Source organism: Blastomyces dermatitidis (genome assembly GCF_000003525.1).
Source record: "Blastomyces dermatitidis ER-3 genomic scaffold supercont1.9, whole genome shotgun sequence".
Classification (NCBI taxonomy): Eukaryota; Fungi; Ascomycota; class Eurotiomycetes; order Onygenales; family Ajellomycetaceae; genus Blastomyces; species Blastomyces dermatitidis.
The window spans coordinates 520,222-530,599 of NW_025544782.1; the positions used below are offsets into that span (position 1 = coordinate 520,222).

At 40.8% G+C, this 10,378-nt stretch overlaps 3 protein-coding genes across 3 annotated transcripts; 1 reads left to right on the top strand and 2 right to left on the bottom strand.

The window, feature by feature from the left end:
• Positions 1–450: 450 nt before the first annotated feature.
• BDCG_07493 (hydrophobin 1) lies at positions 451–3,529 on the bottom strand. The gene is made up of 3 exons (XM_045423280.1): positions 2,125–3,529; positions 984–2,018; positions 451–866 (listed from the first exon to the last, which is right to left on the bottom strand). Exons 2-3 carry the CDS (start codon positions 1,233–1,235, stop codon positions 813–815), a joined length of 306 nt encoding a protein of 101 aa, XP_045278708.1. The 5' UTR covers positions 1,236–2,018; positions 2,125–3,529; the 3' UTR covers positions 451–812.
• On the top strand, positions 1,847–4,195 carry BDCG_17564 (uncharacterized protein; the record flags this gene model as incomplete). Its single annotated transcript, XM_045426669.1, has 7 exons — positions 1,847–1,869; positions 1,987–2,214; positions 2,574–2,608; positions 2,770–3,005; positions 3,653–3,890; positions 3,975–4,042; positions 4,133–4,195. 7 exons carry the CDS (start codon positions 1,847–1,849, stop codon positions 4,193–4,195), a joined length of 891 nt encoding a protein of 296 aa, XP_045282176.1.
• Positions 4,196–9,897: 5,702 nt separating this feature from the next.
• Positions 9,898–10,101, bottom strand: BDCG_17565 (uncharacterized protein; the record flags this gene model as incomplete). The annotated part of the gene is made up of 1 exon (XM_045426670.1): positions 9,898–10,101. The coding sequence occupies one exon, from the start codon at positions 10,099–10,101 to the stop codon at positions 9,898–9,900; it is 204 nt and encodes a 67-aa protein (XP_045282177.1).
• Positions 10,102–10,378: the final 277 nt, after the last annotated feature.

Below are 10,378 nucleotides of genomic sequence, written 5' to 3' on the forward strand. Positions count from 1 at the left end.
GGAAGGGGTGGAAGGGGTGGTAAGGGGTGGTAAGGGGTGGTAAAGGGGGGTAGGGGGTGGTCGGGGGGGAGGGTGGAAGTGGTAGAGGGGGCTGCGCCGGCAGAAAAGCGAGCGTAAGCGAGCATTTGATGCTTGTTAGATATAATAGATAGTGTACGGAGTACGGATAATATAAGAAGCAGATCTTGATACACATAAGATTCATATGTCTCCAACATATTCATCCGTGACACCCATTTCGACACCTAACAGTTCCAGGTGTTCTAATCGAGCAGAGAAAGGGAGGAAAATAAAGGAAGAATCAGTACCGCTCCATCCTCATCTTCCTCCCCCTCTCACCAGGAACAAAAGGGGGCAATTAAATGCCTTAGGCACCAATCGATATATTCTTCTTGAAAAAAACCCCAACGTAGACCCCTTATTCAGAAAACTCTCAGCTCTCCTCGAAACAAAAGACAAAAGGAAAAAAAAAAAAAAAAAAAAAAAAAAAAAAAAAAGAGGTAAGGAGCGACAGTAGGAAACAACTCGGAGATTATCCACCATTAATTAAACCTCCCCCTTCCCTGTTCCATCCCGTCCCCGGTTCAGTCCACCACTCATCCGCAAGCACAAGCCTTCGTCGCGCGCATAGTGAAGAGGTAGAAGCTATGGGTAGCTGAGGAAAGGAGAACGGCCTAGCAACCTGACCACGACACTCTATGGCTCTTCTCCCAAAGGGCGAGAAAAAGTAATTGACACCGTTCGACCGCGTATCCTGTGGATCTCAGGAGAAAAGTGACTTGTCAAACGCTGCGACCATAGTGTGATTGCATTTAGACATCGATGAAGGTTACCGGCTGCTGCAAGTTGGCAGAGCAGGATTGGATCTATTTGGGGGTGAAAAGGATATTTATATTAGTATTTGCGTGCTTTCATTGGAGAAGTCGAACCAGTAACATGTATGTGGTAGGTTGCTGAAGTTTCCGAGACTGGATGAAACTTACTCCTTCGTTGTTGTTGCAGCAGACAATCAGACTGTTGCAGCTGACAGAGCTGCCTTCCATAGCAGTGCAAGTAGTTCCGAGGGTGCTTTCAGGGGCGCAGCAGAAGGGTCCGCCCGAAGAGCAGGAGATTCTCTGGAAGACTGGGCCATCGGGGCGTGTTGGACGTGCTGGGCGCGATGGGCGACGGCCGGGGGTGGCAGCAACGCTGGTGGCGAGCAGAGCGACGATGGCGACGAAGTTGGTGAGCTGCATTTTTGTGGTTTGGGGGTGTTTGATTAAGAATGAGATTCTTAAAAACGTTTTGAAGATTTGATACTGATTGCAAGTAAGTCTTGAGATATCCTTTTGATGCCTTGATGATGATGAGAAGAGAAGAAAAAAGGAAATTTGGATGGGAAGGGGAGGTCTATTTATGCGTTTTCTGAGGCCTGCATTCCTCTATCCCCTTCATCATGCCCCCCGATGAAGTGCTGGACGTTGTTGGTTGGTTCGTCTCGTCCTTGCAACCCCTCCTTCACGATCATACTTCAGGGTCAGTAGAGCCTCACTTCGTCGAATTGGAAAACGCCCTGGCGCATCCACGATAACGCACAGCGAGTGTCTCGCCTGTCGCCTCGTGGCTGATATGCTGGCGAAGGCAGACTGTGTGGCGAGAATCTCAGTTTCTGTTCTCACCCTGCTGAATGTTCCGGCCCCTTTTCCTTGTACATGAATGTGGTAACACTTGACCATTCCCACGAGCCGATGGCGTTAAGGTTGTGCAGAATAAGTGGTGTCTATATTTAAAATAGAATTGGGGTTCGGTCAGGGCTTGATCGTGTCAACTTCACACAAAATTCCTTAGAGAAGCAGCCAAGCGACAAATGGCGTTCAGGCCAGGCGACGAGTGTGCACTTCCGGCATGGCAAATCTATCCTTGATTGCAAGCTGAGTGGAAAAACCAGCGTGGCTGGTCAGCTCCGGATACAAACAAAAACTGACCCAGGCCCACGGGAATTGGCAGGGCTAAGGATATGAGAATTCAAAATCGGTTTGCTAGCAAACCCCATGGGCCAATCATCCGTAGAGGGGGCGTTAAGGTCAGAGTTTTTCTTCCAAATCGTGAGGCTCAGTTCAAGAAATGGCGCGTGATGAGCTGTACCTTTGGAGTAGCAGGATACTCGCCTAAGATTCGCAAATCAGAAACGAACGTGCAACACATTGCGGTGGAGACTGGGATAGATGAAGATATGTATATCCCAGGGGATAGAAAAATAGGCCCTTGAAGCTGGTAGCTATAGCTGAATAGTAACACAACGAAGCCGATTTGGCGGACTCTTAGGAGAACTGCAAGCCATTTAACTCCATTTAACAAGACATGAAAGTATATCCCCCCTCGCCAGAACCTTTTGAATGCACACATGAGCACCCTAGATCGGTTGTTGACAGTCTCCAGCGGTGAGATACCAGCTATCTAGGAGTAAGAAAGAACCAACTGGACGCAAAGAAACGTGAACGACACTTCCAAAATATTTTCCAATTAACCCATTATCAATATCATGGAGGATGAAAAAAAACCGCCAAAAATGCGATAATAATTCGTCCTGGTAGTCAACTTAAAACGATATTACTTGCGGACAAGCTGTGTATGTAGAGTCGAAATAATCTGCACCATAATGTTTTGGTGAGGCTCAATCGAAGCCAATCAGCAACGAGTGGACATTTAGTTTCCCGCTAAGCCCGCCGATGGTCCAGACCCCAAGAACACAACATTCAGACAAGCCTGGAATTAGCTCTTGTCTTACAGCTTTTAAACCTGGACCAAGCGGCAGTGAGCCACACGAAACTTTCAAGCATTCCCCATTTCGATTTGCAAGTCAGGAACAGGATACTTCGGCGAAAAGGATGTCCAGATGTGCCACTGTCACCCTGCAGCTAAAAGATTCCGGTATCACAAACGGTGACAGGCTACTTCACTTCAGCTTGGCGTGCAACAAACAGCACGCCTGGGTGCGGAAATCTGATGCCGAATGGACTGGCCAGGTAATAGTTCGAACTGCAGCGTTATGTAAAATAAGAAAAACAAAATGGAGGAAATGATTTTTTTCCAGCCCCAAATAAAATGGGAATGCAGCTGCGATAAGACGTAAGATTTCATTAGTCCGGGAAATTCTCACATGGCCCAGCCAGGCTCGATCAATCGTGGGATGATCGTATTGAAGCCTCTCACTGAAAGCCATATCGACTCTGGGAGGCTTTTCATCGCAGGCTTTTTGCGTGCCAATGGAGAGAAACCGATGTCTCAAAGTAAAAGTGGCAAAAGCCCTAAAACAAGACAGGGAATGACAACCTCCGACCCTCGTCCTATATTTAGCTTCTCCACACGAAAGGCCGTTGGGTTGTGCTAGCTCATAATGGCTGTCGATGTCTGCCTTTTCTTGTAGAGGACGAAGAAAAAAGGATATCAAATGTGACGAAAAAAGGTAGGCGGAGGGCTTGGTACAAATTGAGCCCTCTTGCCACTGAAAAATAATAATAATAATAATAAAAAATAAAAATAAAAATAAAAATAACAAAAAAAATATTTGCCAATCCGTCTCCATCGCTTCCCTTCTACCTCAAAAATTTTTCCGCCTATTTTTTTTACGCTGGGGAATAACCTTTCCACCGCGACGATGAAGCTCATTCAGACCTCTATCTTCCTCTCTATCTTCATGCTGCTGACGCAGTCTATTGCTATCCCCGTGCCTGACCCGGTTCCCGCTCCGAAGGACGGCGACGTTGCTTTGGCGGAGAGAAGATTCCCGAAGCTGCCAGGGTTCGGATTGCCAAAGGAACTTTGCCCGCAGCCCCCTCCGCAGCCCCCTGTCCAGCAAACGAATCAGTGCTCCACCGGTGTCCCGTACTGCTGCAGCACTGAAGGAGGGTGTAAGTGCTCAAATCATAAATACCCTCCCGAGGAAAGCGGCCTCAAGCGGCGACAATGTTTTGCTAACCAGTCCGCTCCTCTAGCCCACAACTGTGTGAACTCCCACGTCGAATGCACGCAAACCGTTATTTGTTGCAACAACAACTTCGGGGTAAGTAAACTCATGAGATGCACCCCCTCATATCAGTCGATATTTCGTATTTTCAACAGGTGGGCTAATACCACAAAAAACAACCTTCAGTTCCAAGTGTGCATGGGTGACATCGACTTCAACATGCCGATCAACATCGAGATTAACCTTTAAGCTGTTTCTCAGTAGCACACACACACGCTCAGTGCGTGTTGTCTGTGCGTCGAGATCCGAAGATGGGAGGGAATTGCTGAGAGTTGGTTCAAGAAATACTGAACGGATGCTAGGGGAATGGGTGATAGCTTCGTTCAGATTTCGACTTCCTTGGGCCTGGCTGTTGGTGTAGCTTTCGCGGAGATTTTATTATTTATATAATCTTGCATTAGGATGGATAACCTCATCAGCGCCGAAAAAGGTTTCCTTTGTTTTTCAACCCGATTTGGTTGTTTAGTTTCCAAGGTCCCCAACTCTCTTTACCATTTTGCGTTCTTCTTTCGGTCTGTAATAGAAGGACTCGTTCTTTTTTGGACCTTCTCCCGCTCTCACCCCCCCAGAGATTCTTTCACTTCTTCCTCATGTCTCATCAGTTAGCCATTCCTGTCAATTTTCGAGAGGCAAATGAGAATCACTTTCTCCCCGAAATTTGTTCCATGGCATTTCAAATTCCGGCAGAAAATATTTCTCAGCTAGTCGGAGGGGGAAGATCATTCATTTTGCAGATTTCCCTTCACACATCGTAATTCAAATGCCATTGCGACGTCTGCGGTTGTCTCAAACCGCTATCCCCAGTTTCTATTCGTCCCAGAAACCAGAAATGTGCGCATGGGCATCAGCAGAGCGGCCCTGAATAGTGCAAATTAATCCCTATAAAAATGCGTAAAAACAAAACTGCCATCCCCTGACAATACAAAGGCTATGGCATGCATTGCATGCATTGGAAAGGAGGCAAAGCATAGCCAGGAATGCCGTCGCGTGAATCTCCCTTTCCGACTGACCTGTGTGTTCCAACGAATATTGACACTCACGATTTCTTGAACTCACTCAGTTTCGAACGTTTGTTCCATTCCCACATTTTTTAGCATATTTGAAAAAAACGAAAAAATCGTATATGAATCACTAGTTCCTTGTATTTGGAGAGAACGTCGGGGAGTCTCAGCTCTATATTCGTATATCCCCCCCACAAAAAAAAGTGAATTCCTGCAAAAAAACAAGACAAGGCCGAGCCATATGGGCTGGGGGGTGAATCTTCCACCTCACCCCCCCCTCCTTCGAATGCGAAATCCCTTACTTATCGTAATCCACCGACTGTAATCGACATATTGTATTTAAAAGTTGGAAAAATTAGTTGGAGAAACAAACAAAAAGTATCGAAAGAAAGCTGGTGCCAAGACCGAAACAAAGAAAAACCAACTTTTCCGTGCAAAAAACGCTGTAACGTGACCTCATGTGACATCACGTGCACCCCATCAAAAATTGTGGGATGGTTAATCTGTTGTATTCGTGTAGGAAGAGCTAGCTATATATATTACATATGAGATCACGTGTAGGCGGAGCGGTCGCTACGGCAACGCCACTAGGGCGGATGCTACACCCCCCCTTGCATCGCCATGCGAGATCACAAACACCATAATAAAGAATCAATCATCTCTTGCAGATCTAGCTATGCCATTCTCAAATCCATTCAAATCATGCTATCTGCATTGAGTTTGTGTATTCTGTCCCTCTTCACCTGTAAAATCTAGTAAATCAAGGAATTGATGAAATGCAATTGCATTCAAGAGTTTAGTCAATTCATCTGCTGTTATTTCTTCAGTTGAGATGTAATCAATTGAGATTATGTCATTGTTCAATTGGCTGCGGGCATAATGGAATTGAGTGTCAATATGCTTGCTTCTCACAGTGATTGCAGTCACTGTGATAAGATCAATCACTCTCTTATTATCTGTCTTGATTGACAGAGAGTCTTCTGTTTCAATGAAGCTCAGATTCATTATCATACTTCTCAACTATGTTGCTTCATGTACAGTATCACTCAACATCACATATTCAGCCTCATTAGAGCTTAAGAATACACAGAATTGCTTGCTCAATTACCATAAAATCAGTGTATTTCTCAATTTGAAGACATAACTGAATGTAGATTTATAATCATCATTCAACAGGTCAGCTCAATTGAAATCTGTATATTCAATCAGTATATATGCCATGTTTGAGAATTCATTCTCAGATTCCTCATTATCATTCTTTACATAGAATATGTCAATCTCACATGTTTCTTTCAAATATTGAATGATGTGTAATAGAGCCTTTTATATCTTAGAGATGAGAGCAGTGTTCTTCTACATCAGTAGAGATGCTGCACAGGTGATATTCAGCTGCAGCTTGACAGCTAAGTATTACAGACATCTGACATTATACTGAAATTATTACTTTGTAAAATCACTTTCTTTTTCAGAGACAGAGAAGTCATCTAGACATAGATTCTCATTCATGAATGTACAGACAGCAGTCACATCATCTAGGTGAAAATCTTCTATCAATTCATTAATATAATATCAAAGTATTAATTTGATTTCATTCTTCATATGTTTCACTTTCATTTCTAGATATTTTGTGAGTTTCTTTAAGTCTTTGATCTCTAGTTTTTGCTGCAAAATGTTAACAAGTCAATCAGCATTCTTCAGAGTATCTGCAAAGATATGAAGATCATCAATATATATAGTTATATACAGGTGTTTTCAGGCTGAATGCTTTCAAAGAGCAGGGTCATAAGAACTCAGACTGAAGTCATTTTCTCACAGTATAGCTGTCAAGTAGTCATACTATATTTTAGCAGCTGAATTCAATTTATATAGAGATTCTTCAACTGCACAGATGAGTATATACTGAGTTTCTTATTCAAAGTCTGTGAATTATCTTATATAGACTGTTTTCTCTAATCTATCATGCAGATATGTCATTACTATATTCACTTGCTGTAGAATTCAATCATACTTTGTAGCAATTGTGAACATCATTCAGTTTGTTGTATCTGTAATCATAGAGGTGTAAGTCTTCTGACAAGTGTCTCTCTTTAATCAGTTATCACATACAACTTATCAAGATTTTCATAATATATCATTCTCATCAGCATTGAGATCATCAGAGCAGTTCTTTTCAATGAATACTCAGTGATCAGGTGCTACTGGTTCATCATATGAGACATCAGAACATGGAATAAGTGTTCAGATCTTGCATCTCTCAAAGTCAGATATTTCACATTGCATTGATTTCTTTCAATAATCTCTCATCATCTCTGATCTACTCATAGCATTCTTGTGTGATTTCAGAAGGAAATCAGTAATGAGAGTGAGAGTATAAGCTGCAAATGTCTTCACTGGCTGCATTCAATCTGTACTCATCAATTCAGAAATGTCAGAATTCTTCATTAAATAGATGATAGAAACAGTGTCAGTTGCTGCAGTTGTAGTTATAGTAATCTTTGACATTTCTTGCACTTTTGCAGGGAAAATCACATCACTTGTATCAATAATTTTATCTGTTATAGAACTTCATAAGCAATAGATTGAATGTCTGTGAAATTCAATAAGTTTATATGAATTGATCTGTGTGAACAACTTATTCAACAGCTTCTGTGATTCATGAAGATGAGTAAAAACATCAGTTTCAAGCTCGTGGAAATGTATGATCTGCGGCGGGGCATTTGTCAATGCTGAAAAAGAAATTGTATGAGAGCTATGAACAGCTTCTTTACTATTATCATCTGCAACTGCAGATCAATACTTTTCATTATATAGAACTGTAGATGTGAGTGTATTATTTATGATTGAAACAACTGTTTTCAGAATGTCTGTTCAGAATTTCTTCAGGATCTTCTTGTCAATAAGAACTGCCCTGGCATGGGTCATAATTGTACATATTCCGCGCTCAGACACGTCATCTTGGTGTGATGATTGAGGAGTAGTTGATTCTTATACTGTGCTATGATTGATGAACAATGCTGTAATCTTCATGAATCTGAACACATTATCAACATCAGTTCTGACATATGCTGATGCAGTAAAACCTAGGTTCTTCATGAATTGAACTCAGTGCACATAGTAATTGTAAGCTTGATTCTTGATGTATAAGAAATAGATTCATCTATATCTGATTGCATCATCTGTGATTAACATATAATATTTATTACTCTGCTGCGATTCAACAGAGTGATCTGTAGACTCACTCAATGTTTATCTATCATCTGTAAGATTGATATGAATCTGCTTCATTGAGCATACAGCTCATGATATGAGAGTGATTGAGTATTTACATGTCATGTCTGCTTTAACACAGGTGTTGCAAAAGAAATTGGTCTTAGTGTCTTTGACACAGATGCTAGATAGTGAATTCTTTGTCAATGCTATAATAGCTCCTGTGTGTATATGTCCCAGGTCAACATATCACTCTGCAAGTGTTTTCGCGGTTGTAGGTGATTCTCAATGTTGAGGTTGATCAACAGTGAAATCATTGTCATCAATAGTGACCATGGCTTTAGCATAGTCATTATCATATACATATGATTTCACTGTGAAGTAGACTGCTTTAGACTCATGATGTATATCAACTTCTGACATTCTTTCAACTATTTTATAAATTGAGTTTTGAGATGTATAGATTGCAGTGAAAATCACTTTACTTGATACTTTAATAATGAAATAGAATGAAGTGTTTAAGCTTGAAAGCTTATATTGAAAACCCTGGTTCTTCAACCTGATAAATGACAATAGGTTGACTGTGAGATTGGGAATATAATGAACATTGCAGACAGTGATATTCTCTTCTTCAGATTCTAGAAGAAGATCATCAATCTCTTTGACATAGCTGTAATCTTCATTCACTGTGTGAATCTTCATATTGTCATTGTACATCTTTCACTGAATGAGAGACTGCTTTTCACCTATCATGTAGAAACTCGCACATGTGTCAAGGAATCAAGGTTTGCTTATTGTATCAATAGTTGCTGAAAAAGCAATTGCTGCATTGACAGCTGCAGGTTGTGAGATCATAAGGTCAGAGAATTTCTCCTTCTTATCATCTTTATTCTTCTTTTTACCCTTCCACTTGCCGCGTCTGCTGGTACTGGTATTGTTGCTATTATTCTTCTCAGATGTAATGATATATTTCTTGTTTAACTCATGTCACTGTTCAGTAGCAAGTTCTGAATACAGATGTCAACAGGTGTTTTTCTGATGTCATCTCAAACTGCATATCTCACATTTGAAACTGTGTGTGAATGATGTAGAGAGAGTTGTGATAGTTGCATTGACTTGCTGAGACTTAGGATTTTCATCCTTGAACTTGCTTATACAGTTTGTTAACTGTTTCATGAGATCATTAATATCAATATTGTGTATAGAGTTCTGACCAGACGCGTAGAAATTGTCTAAATGTGTCTTGATAAAAGACTTTTGATGCTTCTTCAGATCAATAAGAAAGAGATTGTGATAGAAGTCTTCTGAGTTATTTGTTAATTTCTTATGATGTATAACTAGATAACAGAATCTTCTCTGAAATGTCAGATAATTGTTATCTCTGATATATAAGATGATGAATTCTTTCACAATATTCATACATTTCTCTGTAAGTGAGACAGCATATTCAACTTCAATTCTTTCTCATAGCACAGCTGCATTATCTGGCTCAAGGATTTCAATGATTGTATATACAGGTTCTAATAAGAACTGCAACATATGTTAATACAGTGCTTTGATATGAATACTTCATTTTTCAGCACTTAACATGTCTTGACTGATGTCTTCTGAACAGACATATTGATTCTTTATAAGAATGTTGAATCTGCTGATGACTTCGGCATCCGCAAGGATTTCTGTACATCAGATCTTGTAGTTATTATCATCAAATGTGATTACAGCTTTGATATTCATGGCTTTTTGAACATTCTTTTGATATTCACAGATCTCAGATTTGAAATCATCTGCTGCAGAGATAGCTACTTGACATGTGCTCATTCTGTCACAGAACACTATCAGGTCATTGAATATCATTGATATCATATCATCTGAACTCATTCTAGACATGGTACTTGTGTGTCGTGCTTCTGTACACATTGCTTATGAGCTTGAGATGTCATTATCTGATCCATAATCTGCTCTGCTGTTTGCAGATGACTTCATGATCTCTTCTGTGACTTTCATATATTATGTAGTATCTATTTTCTCTGATTCTTTGTTAATAGATGCCTGAGTATGAGGATGTGAATGTAAAGTTCTCCTTCTATCACTCTGTGATGTAGACATATCACTCATCGGTCAAAGAAGAGTTGAATGAAGGAATTGAAAAGAAAAAAAATGTGTT

What these genes read in the sequence shown, in the direction of transcription:
- BDCG_07493 (XM_045423280.1), bottom strand. Translation starts at nt 1,235, where the DNA reads ATGCAGCTCACCAACTTCGTCGCCATCGTCGCTCTGCTCGCCACCAGC. An exon ending in GCTGCAACAACAACGAAGGA is followed by an intron (nt 867 to 983) that starts GTAAGTTTCATC and finishes ACCCCCAAATAG; the next exon opens with ATCCAATCCTGCTCTGCCAA.